Genomic DNA, 21,583 nt, shown 5'->3' with positions numbered 1-21,583 from the left:
CGACACTCAGTGGGCTGCCCAGAGTAACAAGGTGGGTTATTAACCCTAGGTTCCGGAGACTTGGAAGACCAGGAAGTAGCTGGTGGCACGAGACGAAGACTCTGAAACTGTCCTGAGAGATCGGAGACATGAGCGGCCAGGGTCTCAACGGCATGACGAGCAGCAGACAATTCCTGCTCGTGTCTACCGAGCATTTCTCCCTGGATCTCGATGGCAGTCTTGCGAGAATCCGTAGTCGCTGGGTCCATTCTTGGTCGGATTCTTCTGTTATGCTGATGAAGGAGGACCCAAAAGCGACGTAATAGAAACAGAGTCTTTATTCCAGTCTTAGACAAAAACGATACTCCTGATATATCTAAGGTAAAAACAAAACAGGAAAACTGAAATCCTCTCGTCAGTAGAGATGAACGACTGGAGACGCGACCACTAGACACCTGCTCACATGCAGCATCTGATGAAGGCAAAAACACGACAGGGCGGAACAAGGACACTGAACAGCAAACATCAAACAAGAATCCGACAAGGACTGAAGCGGAAAACAGAGGAAGAAATAGGAACTCTAATGAGGGCAAAAATAGGGGACAGGTGTGAAAGAGTAAATGAGGTCGTTAGGAGAATGAGAAACAGCTGGGAGCAGGAACGGAACGATAGAGAGAGAGCGGGAGAGGGAGAAAGGGAGGAGGAGAGAGAAGGATAGAAAGAGGGAAATAACCTAATAAGACCAGCAGAGGGAAGCACAGGGACAAGACATGATGATCAAAAACATGACAGGGTCAGTCACAGTGGTCAGGTATTCTGCCACTGTGTACTCTCTGTTTAGGGCCAAATAGCATTCTAGTTTGCTCTGTTTTTTTGTAAATTCATTCCAATGTGTCAAGTAATTATCTTTTTGTTTTCTCATGATTTGGTTGGGTCTAATTGTGCTGTTGTCCTGGGGCTCTGTGGGGTGTGTTTGTGTTTGTGTTTGTGAACAGAGCCCTAGGACCAGCTTGCTTAGGGGACTCTTCTCCAGGTTCATCTCTCTGTAGGTGATGGCTTTGTTATGGAAGGTTTGGGAATCGCTTCCTTTTAGGTGGTTTAACGGCTCTTTTCTGGATTTTGATAAATAGTGGGTATCGGCCTAATTCTGCTCTGCATGGATTATTTGGTGTTCTACGTTGTACACGGAGGATATTTTTGCAGAATTCTGCATGCAGAGTCTCAATTTGGTGTTTGCCCCATTTTGTGAAATCTTGGTTGGTGAGCGGACCCCAGACCTCACAACCATAAAGGGCAATGGGCTCTATGACTACTCTCCCTCTCTACCTGTCTCTACTCTCCCTCTCTACCTGTCTCTACTCTCTCTCTCTGAGTCTCTCTACCTCTATCTACTCTCCCTCTCTACCTGTCTCTACAATCTCTCTCTACCTCTATCTACTCTCTCTCTCTACCTCTATCTACTCTCTCTCTCTACCTGTCTCTACTCTCCCTCTCTACCTGTCTCTACTCTCTCTCTCTACCTCTATCTACTCTCCCTCTCTACCTGTCTCTACAATCTCTCTCTACCTCAATCTACTCTCTCTCTCTACCTCTATCTACTCTCTCTCTCTACCTGTCTCTACTCTCCCTCTCTACCTGTCTCTACTCTCTCTCTCTACCTCTATCTACTCTCCCTCTCTACCTGTCTCTACTCTCCCTCTCTACCTGTCTCTACTCTCTCTCTCTGAGTCTCTCTACCTCTATCTACTCTACCTCTCTACCTGTCTCTACTCTCCCTCTCTACCTGTCTCTACTCTCTCTCTCTGAGTCTCTCTACCTCTATCTACTCTACCTCTCTACCTGTCTCTACTCTCCCTCTCTACCTGTCTCTACTCTCTCTCTCTCTACCTATATCTACTCTCCCTCTCTACCTGTCTCTACTCTCCCTCTCTACCTGTCTCTACTCTCTCTCTCTGAGTCTCTCTACCTCTATCTACTCTCCCTCTCTACCTGTCTCTACAATCTCTCTCTACCTCTATCTACTCTCTCTCTACCTGTCTCTACTCTCCCTCTCTACCTGTCTCTACTCTCTCTCTCTGAGTCTCTCTACCTCTATCTACTCTCCCTCTCTACCTGTCTCTACTCTCCCTCTCTACCTGTCTCTACTCTCTCTCTCTACCTCTATCTAATCTCTCTCTCTACCTGTCTCTACTCTCCCTCTCTACCTGTCTCTACTCTCCCTCTCTACCTGTCTCTACTCTCTCTCTCTGCGTCTCTCTACCTCTCTACTCTCTCTCTCTACCTCTATCTACTCTCTCTCTCTACCTCTATCTACTCTCTCTCTGCGTCTCTCTACCGGTCTCTCTCTCTCTCTCTGCGTCTCTCTACCTCTCTCTACTCTCCCTCTCTACCTGTCTCTACTCTCTCTCTCTACCTCTATCTACTCTCCCTCTCTACCTCTATCTACTCTCCCTCTCTACCTCTATCTACTCTCTCTCTCTGCATCTCTCTACTCCCCCTGCTCTCTCCATCTTTCTCTCTCTTCGCCCATAACCAACAGTTTCCAGGTCATACACTGACATAGCACTTTCCACTCCCTCCTTCCTCCTCTCCTCCCCCTCCTTCCTCCTCTCCTCCCCCTCCTTCCTCCTCTCCTCCCCCTCCTTCCTCCTCTCCTCCCCCTCCTTCCTCCTCTCCTCCCCCTCCTTCCTCCTCTCCTCCCCCTCCTTCCTCCTCTCCTCCCCCTCCTTCCTCCTCTCCCCCCCCCCCCCCTCCCTGACAAGTTGACTATGATGGACAGAAACCAGATTCCTGTTCTTTCCCTCCACCCCCCCCTCTCTCTTTCTGTTCTCTCCCCCCAGTCTCCTCCTCCCTCAGACTGAGTGACAGTAATGAGACAGGCTGGCCTGTGTTTTCAACCCCACAGACCTCACAGCATAGGACAGTAGAGAGCAGAGAGCGGGAGGGAGAGATGGAGGGAGGGGAGAGAGGAGAAAGCAGAAGTAAGGGAAATGGAACAGTAGGTTAACTGCCCTGCTCAGGTACAGAGGAGAGCAGAGACAGAAAAAGGCATCACTGCTTCAGTCTCTTTTCTTTTCTCTTTGGTTTCTCCATCATGGTTCCCTGATCCCTGTATCCCTTCTGCTGTATGAAACAGTCTCTGGCTTTTAGAAAACATGTTTGCTCCTCTCAGCTGACAGCAAGTGTATCCCATAAACCTTAGCAGTTAGAATGTGTCCCTCCTTTTGGGTTAGTTGAGTTCTGCTGTGTTTGATTGGACAGCAGTGAGAAAGGAAAAGGAGGGATGGGGATGCAGAGAGAGGGAGAGTAGGGAGAGTAGGGAGAGGTGGGGAGGGAGAGTAGAGAGAGGTGGGGAGGGAGAGTAGAGAGAGGTGGGAAGGGAGAGTAGGGAGAGTAGAGAGGAAGAGTAGAGAGAGGTGGGAAGGGAGAGTAGAGAGAGGTAGTGAGGGAGAGCAGAGAGAGGTAGGGAGGGAGAGTAGATAGAGGTAGGGAGGGAGAGTAGAGAGAGGGAGGGAGGGAGAGTAGAGAGAGGTAGTGAGGGAGAGTAGAGAGAGGTAGTGAGGGAGAATAGAGAGAGGTAGTGAGGGGGAATAGAGAGAAGGAGGGAGGGAGAGTAGAGAGAGGTAGAGAGGGAGAGTAGAGAGAGGTAGTGAGGGAGAGTAGAGAGAGGGAGGGAGGGAGAGTAGATAGAGGTAGTGAGGGAGAGTAGAGAGAGGGAGGGAGGGAGAGTAGAGAGAGGTAGTGAGGGAGAGTAGAGAGAGGGAGGGAGGGAGAGTAGAGAGAGATAGTGAGGGAGAATAGAGAGAGGTAGAGAGGGAGAGTAGAGAGAGGTAGTGAGGGAGTGTAGAGAGAGGTAGTGAGGGAGTGTAGAGAGAGGTAGAGAGGGAGAGTAGAGAGGAGTAGGGAGGGAGAGTAGAGAGAGGTAGGGAGGGAGAGTAGAGAGAGGTAGGGAGGGAGAGTAGAGCGAGGTAGGGAGGGAGAGTAGATAGAGGTAGAGAGAGAGTAGATAGAGGTAGTGAGGGAGAGTAGAGAGGGGTAGAGAGGGAGAGTAGAGAGAGATAGAGAGGGAGAGTATAGAGAGGTAGGGAGGGAGAGTAGAGAGAGGTAGTGAGGGAGAGTAGAGAGAGGTAGAGAGAGAGAGAATAGAGGGGTAGGGAGGGAGAGTAGAGAGAGATAGAGAGGGAGAGTATAGAGAGGTAGTGAGGGAGAGTAGATAGAGGTAGTGAAGGAGAGTAGATAGAGGTAGAGAGGGGGAGTAGAGACAGGTAGAGGGAGAGTAGAGATAGGTAGAGAGAGTAGATAGAGAGAGAGTAGAGAGAAGAAGGGGGTAGAGTAGAGAGAGGTAGAGAGGGAGAGTAGAGAGGGAGAGTAGATTGAGGTAGGGAGGGAGGGGTGATAGAGTTAGCAAGGGAGAGTAGAGGGAGATTAGAGGGAGGTAGAGACACGTAGAGATGGAGTGCAGAAAGAGGTAGAGAGGGAGATACTGTAGGTGAAAGGTAGAGAGGGAGAGTAGAGACAGGTAGAGAGGGAGATACTGTAGGTGAAAGGTAGAGAGGGAGAGTAGAGACAGGTAGAGAGGGAGATACTGTAGGTGAAAGGTAGAGAGGGAGAGTAGAGACACGTAGAGATGGAGTGCAGAAAGAGGTAGAGAGGGAGATACTGTAGGTGAAAGGTAGAGAGGGAGAGTAGAGACAGGTAGAGAGGGAGATACTGTAGGTGAAAGGTAGAGGGGGAGAGCAGAGACAGGTAGAGAGGGAGATACTGTAGGTGAATGGTAGAGGGGGAGAGCAGAGACAGGTAGAGAGGGAGATACTGTAGGTGAAAGGTAGAGGGGGAGAGTAGAGACAGGTAGAGAGGGAGATACTGTAGGTGAAATGTAGAGAGGGAGAGCAGAGACAGGTAGAAAGGGAGATACTGTAGGTGAAAGGTAGAGGGGGAGAGCTGAGAGAGGAAGCTGGTAGCAGGGAGAGAGAGAGCAGAGAGAGGAACCTGGTAGCAGGGAGAGAGAGAGCAGAAAGAGGAAGCTGGTAGCAGGGACAGAGAGAGAAGAGAGAGGAAGCTGGTAGCAGGGAGAGAGAGAGAGAAGAGAGAGGAAGCTGGTAGCAGGGAGAGAGAGAGCAGAGAGACGAAGCTGGTAGCAGGGAGAGAGAGCAGAGAAAGAAAGCTGGTAGCAGGGCGAGAGAGAGCAGAGAGAGGAAGCTGGTAGCAGGGAGAGAGAGCAGAGAGAGGAAGCTGGTAGCAGGGAGAAAGAGAGCAGAGAGAGGAAGCTGGTAGCAGGGAGAGAGAGAGCAGAGAGAGGAAGCTGGTAGCAGGGGGAGAGAGAGCAGAGAGAGGAAGCTGGTAGCAGGGAGAGAGAGCAGAGAGCAGAGAGAGGAAGCTGGTAGCAGGGGGAGAGAGAGCAGAGAGAGGAAGCTGGTAGCAGGGAGAGAGAGCAGAGAGCAGAGAGAGGAAGCTGGTAGCAGGGAGAGAGAGCAGAGAGAGGAAGCTGAAAGGTGGGAGAGAGAGAGAGCAGAGAGAAGAAGCTGGTAGCAGGGAGAGAGAGCAGAGAAAGAAAGCTGTTAGCAGGGAGAGAGAGAGCAGAGAGAGGAAGCTGGTAGCAGGGAGAGAGAGCAGAGAGAGGAAGCTGGTAGCAAGGAGCGAGAGAGCAGAGAGAGGAAGCTGGTAGCAGGGAGAGAGAGCAGAGAGAGGAAGCTGGTAGCAGGGAGAGAGAGAGCAGGGAAAGAGTAGTAGAGAGAGAAACGAGAGAGAGATGAGGGAGAGAGAGAGCAGTAGAGAGTGAGAAATTATAGAAAAATGGAGGAGAGAGCAGAGAGAGTAGTAGAGAAAGAGAAACGAGAGAGGGAGAGAGAGATAGGGAGAGAGAGAGCAGGGAGAGAGAGAGAGAGAGAGGTAGCAGATGGGAGAGAAAGAGAGAGGGGAGATAAAGAGGATGGAGAGAGAGAGGGAGAGGTAGCAGATGGGAGAGAAAGAGAGAGGGGAGATAAAGAGGATGGAGAGAGAGAGAGGGGATAGAAAACGTGTGCTGAAGGTGTGAGACACTAATACCAGAGAAAGAGAGAGGGGAGATAAAGAGGATGGAGAGAGAGAGAGAGAGGGGATAGAAAACGTGTGCTGAAGGTGTGAGACACTAATACCAGAGAAAGAGAGAGGGGAGATAAATAGGATGGAGAGAGAGAGAGAGAGGGGATAGAAAACGTGTGCTGAAGGTGTGAGACACTAATACCAGAGAATGAGAGAGAAACTTTACTGAAGGTCATGTATTATTCTCTTATAACCCATTGGGTTTTTGTTCCTTTTGATAGAAAGAGGTATTAATTATATCGTCCCTGACTTCTTAACTCTCTTTGTCTCTCCCGCCCTCTTTTCACCCTATTTCTCTCCATATTTCACTCTCTTTTTCTCACTCTCTTTGTGTCTGGTTGTGATCTGGTATCATGGTTTATTCTTCATTAGATATTTGGTACTTGACAAGTTCTTCTTTCTGAGTGGTAAACATGTTAGGGGTGCTAGCAGACTGGCTTAAAGACTGGCTTACATAACACAACCAAGCGGGAGAGAAAGAGAGAGAGGCCGAGGCTCCTTTGAGCTTTTTCAATTAAAGACTCATTATTTTCATAAGTCTACGGGGTGACGGCGGCATCTTCAGTTGCAGATGTGTGGCTCAGTTGGTGCAGCATGGTGCTTGCAACACCAGGGCTGTGGGTTTGATTCCCTTGGGTGACTAGTACTGAAAAAAGTATGAAAATGTACTCACTCACTACTGTAAATTGATCTGGATAATATTGTTTGCTAAATTATTTTTAATGAGTGGAGAGGAGGATGTTAAAGAGAGAGGGATGACAGAGAAGAGAAGATGGGGCAGTATATCCATTCTACAAAATAAAAGCAAGCGTTTTGGGTCTCTCTCTCTCTCTCTCTCTCTCTCACATTGCACTCACAGACTTTCCAAAAGAATATGGTCTCTAATATGGTCATACATTTGGCAGGAGGTTAGGAAGAGCAGCTCAGTTTCCACCTCATTTTGTGGGCAGTGTGCATATAGCCTGTCTTTTGAGAGCCAGGTCTGCCTACGGCGGAGTCTGTACATAGTTAAAGCTCTCCTTAAGTTTGGGTCAGTCACAGTGGTCAGGTATTCTGCCACTGTGTACTCTCTGTTTAGGGCCAAATAGCATTCTAGTTCGCTCTGTTTTTTTGTAAATTCATTCCAATGTGTCAAGTAATTATCTTTTAGTTTTCTCATGATTTGGTTGGGTCTAATTGTGTTGCTCTCCTGAGGCAATTCCTCTGTAGGTGATGGCTTTGTTATGGAAGGTTTGGGAATCACTTCCTTTTAGGTGGTTGTAGAATTGAACGTCTCATTTCTCGATTTTGATAATTAGCAGGTATCGGCCTATTTCTGCTCTGCATGCATTATTTGGTAATTTACGTTGTACACAGAATATATTTTTACAGAATTCTGCAAGCAGAGTCACAATTTGGTGTTTGTCCCATATCTCTCTCTCTCTCTCTCTAGTTCTTTATCGCTCACACTCTCTCTCTCGCGCTCTCTCTCAATTCATTTCAAAGGGCTTTATTGGCATGGGAAATATACACTACATGACCAAAAGTATGTGGACACTTGCTCATCGAACATCTCATTCCAAATTCATGGGCATTAATATGGAGTTGGTCCCCGCTTTGCTGCTATAACAGCCTCCACTCTTCTGGGAAGGCTTTTCACTACATGTTGGAACATTTGTCACGATCTTTCAAGATCGAACCCAGAAGCAGACCAGGACAAGGAGCGTAAGAAGAAGGTGAGTATTTATTTACAGTGAACTGTGAAAAGGTAGATATATCCAGATGGCGTAGCGGGCAGCGGTGGTGAGTAGATGAGAGGATATAGATGAATCCAATGTAGTAGTAGAATCCTCTGTCAACCAGGCGGGAATGGAGTGAATGATCCAGGTGAGTAACTGAAGGCAAAACAAACGGAGGTAAGTTCAAGGCAAGCAATACGTAAATGAAAACAACAAAACAAATTCTATCCAACTGGAGTCTGGTACTCAGGCACAACATACTGTTCATGGCTAACGATCCGGCAGGGAATGGAAGTCAGGTCAGAGCTTTTGAAGGGTAGAGATGATGATCAGGACAGGTGTGCAGATTACTGACGGGAAACAGGTGCGGGTGAAATCAATCTCCCAATGAGCTAATTCGCCCGGCAACCAGACAGGATGCGTTCCAGGACACCTGAAACACACTCCAGGACAGACACACAGGCAAACCCAGACTCAGGAAGCGGGATTCGTGACAACATTGCTGCGGGGACTTGCTTCCATTCAGCCACAAGAGCATTAGTGATAAACTTTACATTTGGCACTATGCATTTTGGCAGGTATTGTTCTCCTGGCATCCGCCAAACCCAGATTGGCTTGTCAGACTACCAGCATGATTCATCACTCCAGAGAATGCATTTCCACTGATCCAGAGTTCAATGGTGACAAGCGTTACACCACTACTGTCGACGCTTGGCATTGCCCATGGTGATCTTAGGCTTGTGTGCGGCTGCTTGGCCATGGAAACCCATTTCATGAAGCTCCTGACAGACAGCTTCCAGAGGCATTTTGGAACTCGGTAGTGAGTGTTGCAACTGAGGACAGACGTGCTTCAACACTCGCCGGTCCCCTTCTGAGAGCTGCGTGGCCTACCGCTTCGTGGCTGAGTCAGTGTGGCTCCTAGACATTTCCACTTCACAATAACACCACTTACAGTTGACTGGGGAGCTCTAGCAGTGCATAAATGTGACAAACTGACTTGTGGAAAGGTGGCATCCTATGACGTTGCCACATTGAAAGGCACTGAGCTTTTCAGTAGAAAAAAGATTGGAGAAGTGGTTTATCCATACATCTCCATTTTGAATAGATAACTCTTTGTGTTGTTGTTTGTTTATAGTTTTCCAATGTTTCCAAAAGTAGTTAGATTCTATGGATTCTTCAATTACATTGCTGTTCCTTCTTTTTCCATAGTGTATTTCTGTGTTGTTTTAGTGATTCACCGTAGTGAAGGCTCAGGTTCTCTAGGTCTCTATGTTTTTGGTTGGATAGGTTTCTCAATTTCTTTCTTAGGTTTTTGCATTCTTCAAACCATTTGTCATTTGTTATTCATTTTCTTAGGGTGTCTGCTTGAAATATGTTGATTTGATTTGGAAGCTAAAAGGTCAAATATACTGTTTAGCCTTTCTACTGCCAAGTACAAATGTACACCTTCACTGTCATGGTGAAATATTTTGTCAAGGACGTTGTGTAGAAGGGATTGAATTTGTTGTTGCCTAATTGTTTTTTAGTAGGTTGCTAGACTACATTCCTTCCATCTATAGCATTTCTTAATATTATACAGTTCCTTTGGCTTTGATGCCTCATGATTGAGTATTTCTCTGTTCAAGTAGACTGTGATTTTGCTCTGATCTGATAGGGGTGTCAGTGGGCTGACTGTGAACGCTCGAAGAGACTCTGGGTTGAGGTCAGTAATAAAGTAGTCTACAGTACTATTGCCAATGGATGAGCTGTTTGTGTACCTACAGTAGGAGTCCCCTCGAAGCCTACCATTGACTATGGTAAGTGTTAGCCCCACTGTGGGCTGACAGTGTCAGGTTCTTGTCCAGTTCTGACTCTAGGTTGCCACAGACTAGTACATGTCCCTGGGCCTTGAAATGGTTGATCTCCTCCCTAATATGGAGAAGGTGTCATCATTCATTTATGGGGATTCTATTGGGGGGATATACAGTAGGTAGCACAAATTAGGACATTTTTTTCTTTTGAGATCATTTCTAGTCAGATGTCCTGTTTTGGCAATTTTAATAGAGTGGGTTAGCTCTATATCAAATTAATATAGCACCTGAGTCTTCCCTTTTCACACCTGGTAGTTTAGTGGATGGGACTACCAGCTCTCTGTAACCTAGAGGGCAACCAGTTGGTCCATCTCATCTATATCATGGTTCTTATAGGATTACAATGTCTGTATTTGATGAAGTCTGGGTTCCTGCTCTTCAGGCCAGAGGCAGATGATGTCAGAACTTGTATATTCCAGGATGAGATAGTAAAAGCTTTGTGTTCCATTGTTGTTTAGGCTCAGACCATTACAGTACATGTGAGCAGAGCATGTGATGCATACCTCTTAGGTTGCAGCTTGGGAAAGGGGTATACCTAGTCAGTTGTACAACTGAATGCATTCAACTGAAATGTGTCTTCCGCATTTAGCCCAACCTCTCTGAATCAGAGAGGTGCAGGGAGCTGCCTTAATCAACATCATTGGGGAACAGTGGGTGAACTGCCTTGGCTCAGGTGCAGAATTATAGATTTTTTAGCTTATCATCTCAGGGATTCAATCCAGCAACCTTTCGATTACTGGCCCATCACTCCTACCCACCAGGCTACCTGCCACCCCTTTGTCCAATGGTCACTGAACAAATTAGGAAGAACAATAGCATGCGCCTGCTGCAGTAACACTCCAAATGGATGGCTCAGAAATAATACATCATTTTTAACACACTTGAATCATTATACTCAGGTAGGCTAAATGACCTTTTTTACAGAATAGCGTTAAAGAATTGCAATTCCGTATGTGGGAACATTGCTACTGCAACATGTTAACACCACCTTTTCACATGTTAGGAGAATACAGTGGCTTGCAAAAGTATTCACCCCATTGGCATTTTTCCTATTTTGTTGCCTCACAACCTGGAATTAAAATTGATATTTGGGGGGTTTGTGTCATTGAATTTACACAACATGCCTACCACTTTGAAGATCCAAAATATTTTTTATTGTGAAACAAACAAGAAATAAGACAAAAAACATAACTTTTCACCACCCCCCAAGTCAGTACTTTGTAAAGCCACCTTTTTCAGCAATTACAGCTGCAAGTCTCTTGGGGTATGTCTCTATAAACTCTATACATCTAGCCACTGGGATTCTCCCATTCTTCAATGCAAAACTGCTCCAGCTCCTTCAAGTTGGATGGGTTCTGCTGGTGTACAGCAATCTTTAATTCATACCACAGATTCTAAATTGGATTGATGTCTGGGCTTTGACTAGACCATTCCAAGTTTCCTCTTAAACCACTCCGTGTTGCTTTAACAGTATGCTTAGGGTCATTGTCCTGCTGGAAGGTGAACCCCCGTCCCAATCTCTCCAAATCTCTGGAAGACTGAAACAGGTTTCCCTCAAGAATTTCCCTGTATTTAATGCCATCCATCATCCCTTCAATTCTGACCAGTTTCCCAGTCCCTGCCGATGAAAAACTTCCCCACAGCATGATGCTGCCATCACCATATTTCACTGTGGGGACGATGTTCTCGGGGTGATGAGAGGTGTTGGGTTTGCGCCAGACATAGCGTTTTCCTTGATGGCCAAAAAGCTCAATTTTAGTCTCATCTGACCAGAGTACCTTCTTCCATATGTTTGGGGAGTCTCCCACATGCCTTTTGGCGAACAACAAATGTGTTTGCTTTTCTTGAAGCAATGGCTTTTTTCTGGCCACTCTTCTATAAAGCCCAGCTCTGTGGAGTGTACAGTTTAAAGTGGTCCTATGGACAGATACTCCAGTCTCTGCTGTGGAGCTTTGCAGCTCCTTCAGGGTCATCTTTGGTCTCTTTCTTGCCTCTCTGATTAATGCCCTCCTTGCCTGGTCCGTGAGTTTTGGTGGCGACCCTCTCTTGGCAGGTTTGTTGTGGTGCCATATTCTTTGAATTTTTTAATAATGGATTTAATGGTGCTCTGTGGGATGTTCAAAGTTTCTAATCTTTTCTTACAACCCAACCCTGATCTGTTCTTCTCCACAACTTTGTCCCTGATCTGTTTGGAGAGCTCCTTGGTCTTCATGGTGCCGCTTGCTTGGTGGTGCCCCTTGCTTAGTGGTGTTGCAGACTCTGGGGCCTTTCAGAACAGGTGTACATATACTGAAATCATGTGACAGATCATGTGACACTTAGATTGCACACAGGTGGACTTTATTTAACTAATGTGACTTCTGAAGGTAATTGGTCTCACCAGATCTTATTTAGGGGCTTCATAGCAAAGGGGTGAATACATACATATGCACGCACCAATTTTCCGTATTATTATTATTTTTTCACTTGACCAATTTGGACCATTTTGTGTATGTCCATTACATGAAATCCACATAAAAATCCATTTAAATTACAGGTTGTAATGCAACAGAATAGGAAAAACACCAACGGGGGTGAATACTTTTGCAAGGCACTGTAACGTTATTTCACCACCACATGTGAACTTGCAGTTGGATTTTCACATATGAATCTTTCATACACGTGAAACTGCAAATTAGATTTTAAAATGTAAATCGTTTTCACATGTGAACTTGCAATTCCACATGTGAAACTGAGATTTTCATATGTGGAGTTTTCTTATATTTGAAAGTGCAATTGTAATTTTTAAATGTAATTTTTATATGTGAAAATGCTAATTACATTTTCACGTTATTGATTTTTGCATGAGAAATTTTCACATGTGCAACTGCAATTCATACTTGAGGTGAGGTGTTGAAATTTAACCTCAACATGTGAAAACATCAATTTCACATGTGAAAATGTGATTTTGTTAAAAAAATGTTTTTTTAATACTAGTAATGTCTATGTTAATGTTTTAAATGAATGTACATTGTAAATTATTTTTGTTTGTAATGTGTTTGTCTTTTTGTGTCAGACCCTAGGGAGACTAGCTGTCACCATTGGAGTCGGCTAATGGGGATCCTAATACAAATCAGTATCAAACAAAAACTTCATTTTTTTTTATTGTTAGGCGTTCTCTCCCTCTTCTGTGTGTGATAACAGGGACTTGGGATTGAGCCACCCAGGGCTTTAGACTCAGTTATCAGCTCTCACTCAGCCTGGCAGCTGCCACTCACACACCATAGAGAGAGAGACTAAAGGGTAGGGTTGAGTGGACAGAGTCAGTGAAGTGTTTAAGTAGTAGTGGTAATAGTAGTAGTCACATTGAAATGCAGGGTTTTTGTTAGGTTAATCCTGGATTTGAGTTTAATCTCCTAAAAATGGGTTTAATTTTCCCTAAGTGATCTCTTATGTATATGTTTGATGACCACTGTAACACGGTGCCCATTTCGTGACATGGACACATGCAACTGAGAGTGGCTTTAATGGAATGTCATGTTTTTTTTTATTTTATTTTGATCATAAGTGGGATGGAAAGTAAATGTTTCTCTCCCTCTTTCTCTCTCTCGCTTTCTCTCGCTTTCTTTCTCTCTCTCTCTCTCTCTCTCGCTCTCTCTCTCTCTCTCTCTCTCTCTCTCTCTCTCTCTCTCTCTCTCTCTCTCTCTATCTCTCTATCTCTCTATCTCTCTATCTCTCTCTCTCTCTCTTTGTGTCTCTTTCTGTCTTCAGCAGCGTCCAGCTTCAGTTTCTGCCGTGCGTCCCTGGAGCACACAGTGTCTGTAGAGGAGCTCAGCTACCAGCTGCCTCGTCGGCCAGGGGCCAGTCTGACCTGGCACGATGGGAGGGGGCAGAAGAACACACACACCGTCAAACTACTGCAGCAGCCTGGCACAGAGGGCATACAGGTATCATAATGGGCATGCACAGACATACACATACACACACGCACACCCACACTCATGATGGGCAGTGCCAGATGACAATTTAGACACCAGCACTATGAGAAAGATCAGAGAAAATAACACGTCCTTAAACATAGAGAGATCTAAACACATGCTTCATAGATCAGTAGCACTGCCTTGTGTCTCTCATTATAGAGTCTCAACAGCGTACTACAAAGGATGTTTGATTGTTCGTCCCTCCTCATCACAAGAGCTGCTACAGCCTCAGAAACCCACAAGAGAGACTGATTATGTAAGAGATTATTGATTAAAAACAGGTAATGAGATGAATGCAGGTACAGAATCCTCTCTGGGAGAGAGAAGAATAAAGGAGTGTAGTGCTATCCCAATGAGCAAAAGTACATTGGATTTGAAAAAAGTATTTTGTTTTAAGTGTGAAATTTCAAACACAGGATTATGTCACCATGGTAACCAATTTTCAACATTGACAAACCTTGTATAAAATATGTTGAATTTGTACCTTTGAAACAACGTCAGAAAATATAATTCCCTAATTAAAATACACAAAGTAAGCAAAACAATGAAATACATCATTCCAACATTACCTAAAATTATGAATAAGATACTAATGAGATAGACCTACAGCATATAAGCAATATAACAATTGAGATTTACAATATATGACATTAATTACATGTGCACCACCAAGTCAGAATAGTAGGCGAAGTTCTGAGGGGGAGAGGGACCAAATTATTAGGGTGAGACATATGGACTACTAACAGCTTACTACCCAACATATTACTTTCTTATCTGCAGAATACATATCCTGGCATATTACATAATTTATGCAGCAGCATGCAAGACATATTTTTGAACTCGTTGTTGTGCTCACTTAAACAGGAAGGGGGTGTGGCAGTCCTTTTTTCATCAAAGTCTGGCATTCTCTGGATTTATGGTGCTTTCAAGACAACTGGGAACTCGAGAATAAAGCTAGGTTGAATCATGACATCAATGATCTTCAGGTAGGAAAGTCAGAGCTCTAGAAAGAGGTCTGAGTTCCCGACTTGGAATTCCGAGTTGGATGACCGTTCAAAACGTTTTTTCGTGTCCGAGCAAATTTTTTTCAGAGTTCGCAGTTGTCTTGAACGTACTGAAGTTGGAAGTCAGAGATTTCCCACTTCCGAGTTCCCAGTTGTTTGGAATGCAGCAGAAGTCATGCTGAATGGATAGCATGGCCAATTATGTATTCAAGGTTTTCTGGCCCATGGTGTTGCATGTACATTTTTATTATTTTAAGATTGGAAAAGAGACCCTTTCAGAAAGATGTTTTAAATCCTTAAACCAAGACTTGGACCACACACCCTCTCCACTAAATAGCAGGCAGGGGAAGCAAACTATAGTTTCGGCAAGTGGGTTAGGAAATCTACTTTGTGCATGACACACATCATTTTCCCAACAATTATTTACAGGCAGATTATTTCACTTATAATTCACTGTATCATAATTCCAGTGGGTAGGAAGTTTACATACACTAAGTTGACTGTGCCTTTAAACAGCTTAGAAATTCTAGAAAATTATGTCATGGCTTGAGAAGCTTCTGATAGGCTAATTGACATCTTTGAGTCAATTGGAGGTGTACCTGTGGATATATTTCAAGGCCTAACTTCAAACTCAGTGCCTCTTTGCTTGACATCATGAGAAAATCAAAAGAAATCAACCAAGACCTCAGAAAAAAAATTGTAGACCTCCACAAGTCTGGTTCATCCTTGGGAACAATTTCCAAACACCTGAAGGTACCATGTTCATCTGTACAAACAATAGTATGCAAGTATTAACACCATGGGACCACGCAGCCGTCATACTGCTTATGAAGGAGACGTGTTCTGTCTCCTAGAGATGAACGTACTTTGGTGCGAAAAGTGCAAATCAATCCCAGAACAACAGCAAAGGATATTGTGAAGATGCTGGAGGAAACAGGTACAAAAGTATCTATATCCACAGTAAAATGAGTCCTATATCAACATAACCAGAAAGGCTGCTCAGCAAGGAAGAAGCCACTGCTTCAAAACCGCCATAAAAAAGCCAGACTACAGTTTGCAACTGCACATGGGGACAAAGATCGTACTTTTTGGAAAAATGTCCTCTGGTTTGATGAAACAAAAATAGAACTGTTTGGCCATAATGACCATCGTTATGTTTGGAGGAAAAAGGGGGAGGCTTGTAAGCCAAAGAACACCATCCCAACCGTGAAGCACGGGTTGGCAGCATCATGTTGTGGGAGTGCTTTGCTGCAGGAGGGACTGGTGCACTTCACAAAATCGATGGCATCATGAGGTGGGAAATATATGTGGATATATTAAAGCAACATCTCAACACATTAGTCAGGAAGTTAAAGTTTGGTTGCAAATGGGTCTTTCAAATTGACAATGACCCCAAGCATACTTCCAAAGTTGTGGCAAAATGGCTTAAGGACAACAAAATCAAGGTATTGGAGTGGCCATCACAAAGCACTGACCTCAATCCTATAGAACATTTGTGGGCAGAGCTGAAAAAGTGTGTGTGAGAAAGGAGGCCTACAAACCTGACTCAGTTACACCAGCTCTGTCAGGAGGAATGGGCCAAAATTCACCCAACTTATTGTGGGAAGCTTGTGGAACGCTACCCGAAACGTTTGACCCAAATTAAACAATTTAAAGGCAATGCTACCAAATACTAATTGAGTGTATGTAAACTTCTGAACCCCTGGGAATGTGATGAAAGAAATAAAAGCTGAAAGAAATATGAACTATTATTCTCACATTTCACATTCTTAAAAAAAGTGGTGATCCTAACTGACCTAAGAAAATGTTTACTAGGATAAAATGTCAGGAATTTTGAAAAACTGAGTTTAAATGTATTTGGCTAAGGTGTATGTAAACTTCCCGACTTAAACTGTATGTCCAATGGCCGATGAGCACAGATACGTTTTATCTAGAATTAATTTTGATATGACAAGAATTGAAAAGGATTTGCCAGTAGATTGTGTCATGATTCATTATGATGACTGCTTGTCTAGCTAGCTTGCCAGCTAAGATTTTGAAAGTGTGATGGTGACATCATCAGTCTAAAAAAGCTACGGTATATATAACGTGATTTGAAGTAATTTTATCTGTGGCCAATGACCTTAAGCCTTCTTGGACAGGTACTTCTAATGTAAATATATGGTAGCCCCCAAGTGGGCTTGAACTGCTGAGCTCTTCTGGTAGATTTTGCGGTGACGTAGTGTCCCCGTGAGTGACAGAACAATGAGCCAATCACGGCACAAATAGAGAAGATTACCAACACCTACGCTCTGTTCATTCGCTGGCTGCCTCTCCACTACAGAAAGCAGAAATTGTTTTTTTTACATTGTTTGCAAACTGATATGCAACGCCAAAATAACATGTAAAACAGGCAAATATTTTATTTTTGCTAAACAGGTGGAGCTTAAAATACTAAATGAATGGTCGCAACTGTGCTTGGATAGTTCCATCTGTGCCACTTACTTAGTCTGACTTTAATTCCAGTTTGTTAAAGAATAGGACTAAATCAAATAAAATCCAAAACTTTAAAAACACTTTAAATAAAGTTTGATTTGATTTAGTCCTATTCTTTATCATAGATGTTTGATTGAGATGGAGACGTGAATTTGTAGACAAAGTGGAATTAAAGCCAGACTAAGTCAGTGGTACAGATGGAACTATCCAAGCAGAAGATACTTCTCCTTCAAATGTTGACATTTGGTTGTGTTGACAACCAAACACGATTCAATATCAATTCAATGCCTTTTAAATTATCCAGAGTTTGAAATTCTAGTTCTATTGTATTGTCTGTGTTGAGCTGAATTCAGGGTTGAATTGAAACAATAGACCTTTATACTACAGTGTATAGGGCTAAATAGCATCATTGATGATATACTGTATGAGGGATATAGTACGGTTACATTTAATTTGCTCTCTTAATTAAACCTACCCTTTGGAATGACTTCGATAGCAGCAGTGGAGATCTCTCGACAATCATTCTCATGATGGCACATTGGTAATAGTTAGAGACAATTAGCATAGCTAAGCAGGGCTGGGCTTCGTTAACATCCTGGATGTGAGACCAAAATGTAACTGTGGATAGATCAATTCTCCAGTTGAAGGTTCTGCTGGGCCATTATTTATTTTCTGAAAGTGAATATAACGTTGAAAATCTGACATTGTTTTAAAGGTACAAATTCAAAATATTTTATACAAGGTTTGTCAATGTTGAAATGTGGTTACCACGATGGCATGGTCCTGTGGTTGATTATGTGACCCTGCATAGTAAAGACACACTTCAGAAAGCCAGTCTCTTCCACAAGAGGCTCTCGTACAATATGGAACCCCATCTGTGCACTTCTAGAACAAAACAAAGGCAAAAAAAGCATTCTATTTTTACAGTGCCTGACCTAAATGAGAGCATGACATAACAACACACTTCCTGGTTGCCCTGTAAGCCAACGGAGTCATGGGAGGAATGAGGTTCTTTGTTCCATTTCTCCAAAGCCCTTGAGAAACTGTTGGCGACAAGAAAGTGCAAACACGCACCACGCTGTTTAATAATTCACAGCTACTCTAATCCCTAAGACAGGTCTGAAAGGCTTAATCAAAGATGGGTTACGAAGCTGTTTCCATGTGAATATGTAGAGGATTTATCATTATAAACCTTGTCTATGGTATGAAGAACATGCTGTAGGATTTCCACATGACTTTGAGCAACAAGACTCACTATGTATTATTCAACAGTACAGAGACAGAGGGCAGTCTTTGTGTGCATGTGCGTGTCCGTGTGCGTGTGTGTCCAGCTATCTGTGGAGAGATGATTAGATTAGAGCCCATTAAGTTGGTTTAACAGAGATCAGCACTAATAAGGAAATAACTTTAGTAAAACAACAGCCTAGACACACAGACACGCACACAAACCTACATAAACACACACACACACAAACCTACATAAACACACACACACACACACACACACACACACACACACACACACAGTGAATGTTGATGAGGTAGGGCCAGAAGACACTGTCTAATTTTAAGAATCTCTTTTCACACATCACATGCTGACACACTGATCATAAGAAACAACACAAAAGATGAAGAAGTAATACTGCAGCTCTTTCTAATTGCTCAACAGGGTGTTGGGGTTTATTTTGGACCATCTGCATGGTCAACAGTTACTCCATATCTCTGACGTAGTTATGAGCAGCAGAAACTAAGATCGCATTTCCTTCAGAATGGAACACTAATCAATAGAGAATAAAAATAGCTTGTCCAGTTGTGTATGAGGAGACTGTTGATTTGGTGGTTGGTTGGCTGGTTCTAATGAGACCGTTAGTTTGGTGGTTGGTTGGCTGGTTCTAATGAGACCGTTAGTTTGGTGGTTGGTTGGCTGGTTGTAATGAGACCGTTAGTTTGGTGGTTGGTTGGCTGGTTCTAATGAGACCGTTAGTTTGGTGGTTGATTGGCTGGTTCTAATAAGACCGTTGATTTGGTGGTTGGTTGGCTTTTTCTAATGAGACTGTTGGTTTGGTAGTTGGTTGGTTCAAATGAGACTGTTGGTTTGGTGGTTGGTTGTTTCTAATGAAACTGTTGGTTTGTTGGTTGGTTGGCTGGTTCTAATGAGACCGTTGGTTTGGAGGTTGGTTGGCTGGTTCCAATGAAATTGTTGGTTTGTTGGTTGGTTGGCTGGTTCTAATGAGACTGTTGGTTTAGTGGTTGGTTGGCTGGTTCTAATGAGACTGTTGGTTTAGTGGTTGGTTGGCTGGTTCTAATGAGACTGTTGGTTTGGTGGTTGGTTGGCTGGTTCCAATGAGACCATTGGTTTGGTGGTTGGTTGGCTGGTTCTAATGAGACCATTGGTTTGGTGGTTGGTTGGCTGGTTCAAATGAGGCATTTGGTTTTATTCATTATTCGTTGTAGTTTGTCAGCTATGTCAACTAAACAAAAAAAGAAACATCCTGTTTTCATGACCCTGTTGTCACGAACCGGCTCAAAGCCCGTAACAAAAGGGAGACACGTGGAGATAAGAAGTAACAAAATATATATTTATTAAATAAAGAAACTATGTATAATATACAATGGTGTGTGTAATCAGTAATCAGTAGTGTAAGTGAATGTTTTGCATGGATGAATGTGATAATGCAAGGTGTTGAAAGATGCTAAAACAAACAACCAAAAAACACAACCAAACGCAACAAAATCTATCCAAGTGTCTGTATGGAGAGAGTCTCCTTGATGAATGGGGAAGTGGTGATTTTATCCTGGGAGAGTGGGCCCAGGTGTTCCCCATGTAGCTGACGACCCTCCCAACTCCACCCACCGACATCCTAATAGGGAAACAAGAGCAAGGAGAGAGAGAAAACGGTAGACAGAATGGGAGGGTCGTCACACTGTCTTTCAAAGATAATTTGTAAAAATCTAAATAACTTCACAGAACTTCATTGTAAAGGGTTTAAACACTGTTTCTCATGCTTGTCCAATGAACCATAAACAATTAATGAACATGCACCCGTGGAACGGTTGTTAAGACACTAACAGCTTACAGACGGTAGGCAATTAAGGTCACAGTTATGAAAACTTAGGACACTAAAGAGACCTTTCTACTGACTCTGAAAAACACCAAAAGAAAGATGCCCAGGGTCCCTGCTCATCTGTGTGAACGTGCCTTAGGCATGCTGCAATGAGGCATGGGGACTACAAATGTGGCCAGGGCAATAAATTGCAATGTCCGTACTGTGAGACTCCTAAGACAGAGCTACAGGGAGACAGGACGGACAGCTGATCGTCCTCGCAGTGGCAGACCACGTGTACCAACACCTGCACAGGATCGGTACATCCGAACATCACACCTGCGGGACAGGTACAGGATGGCAACAACAACTGCCCGAGTTACACCAGGAACGTACAATCCCTCCATCAGTGCTCAGACTGTCCGCAATAGGCAGGTCTTCACCAGACATCACCGGCAACAACGTCGCCTATGGGCACAAACCCACCATCGCTGGACCAGACAGGACTGGCAAAAAGTGCTCTTCACTGACGAGTCGCGGTTTTGTCTCACCAGGGTTGATGGTTCGCGTTTATTGTCGAAGGAATGAGTGTTATACCGAGGCCTGTACTCTGGAGCGGGATCGATTTGGAGGTGGAGGGTCCATCATCATCTGGGGCGGTGTGTCACAGCATCATCAGACTGAACTTGTTGTCATTGCAGGCAATCTCAATGCTGTACGTTACAGGGAAGACATCCTCCTCCCTCATGTGGTACCCTTCCTACAGGCTCATCCTGACATGACCCTCCAGCATGACAATGCCACCAGCCATACTACTGTTTCTGTGCGTGATTTCCTGCAAGACAGATATGTCAGTGTTCTGCCATGGCAAGCAAAGAGCCCGGATCTCAATCCCATTGAGCATGTCTGGGACCTGTTGGATCAAAGGGTGAGGGCTAGGGCCATTCCCCCCAGAAATGTCAGGGAACATGCAGGTTCCTTGGTGGAAGAGTGGGGTAACATCTCACAGCAAGAACTGGCAGATCTGGTGCAGTCAATGAGGAGGAGATGCACTGCAGTACTTAATGCCGCTGGTTACCACACCAGATACTGACTTTTGATACTTTTGATTTTGCCCCCCCCCCCCCCCCCCCCCCCCTTTGTTCAGGGACACTTTTTTCAATTTCTGTTAGTAACATGTCTGTGGAAATTGTTCAGTTTATGTCTCAATTGTTGAATCTTGTTATGTTCATACAAATTTTTACACATGTTAAGTTTGCTGAAAGTAAACGCAGTTGACAGTGAGAGGATGTTTCTTTTTTTGCTGAGTTTTAGATGTTTGAAAAACAGGGAGATGGGACAGAGAAAGAGATAGAAGGAGTGAAGAAGAAGAAGAAGAAGAAGAAGAAGAAGAAGAAGAAGAATAATAATAATATAAAGGGAGAGAGATGAGGGATGCTGTTAAAATATGGACATATGGTGGACGCTGATGCT

General features: G+C 44.1%; 1 protein-coding gene across 2 annotated transcripts in view; it reads left to right on the top strand.

The window, feature by feature from the left end:
• The window catches only part of samd10b (sterile alpha motif domain containing 10b), a 190,268-nt gene that overhangs the window by 125,602 nt on the left and 43,083 nt on the right, over window positions 1-21,583 (top strand). The window contains exon 2 of one of the 2 annotated variants that reach the window (XM_055932868.1): window positions 13,382-13,554. In XM_055932868.1, the coding sequence (XP_055788843.1) occupies window positions 13,382-13,554 (173 nt within the window). Of the gene's footprint in view, window positions 1-13,378; window positions 13,555-21,583 lie in introns of both variants that reach the window. The other variant, XM_055932867.1, reaches the window with a different exon arrangement.

The sequence above is a fragment of the Salvelinus fontinalis genome, chromosome 8 (genome assembly GCF_029448725.1).
Source record: "Salvelinus fontinalis isolate EN_2023a chromosome 8, ASM2944872v1, whole genome shotgun sequence".
NCBI lineage: Eukaryota > Metazoa > Chordata > Actinopteri > Salmoniformes > Salmonidae > Salvelinus > Salvelinus fontinalis.
Note: the sequence above shows the minus strand (reverse complement) of the source record. Positions and strands in the feature narration are given on the sequence as shown.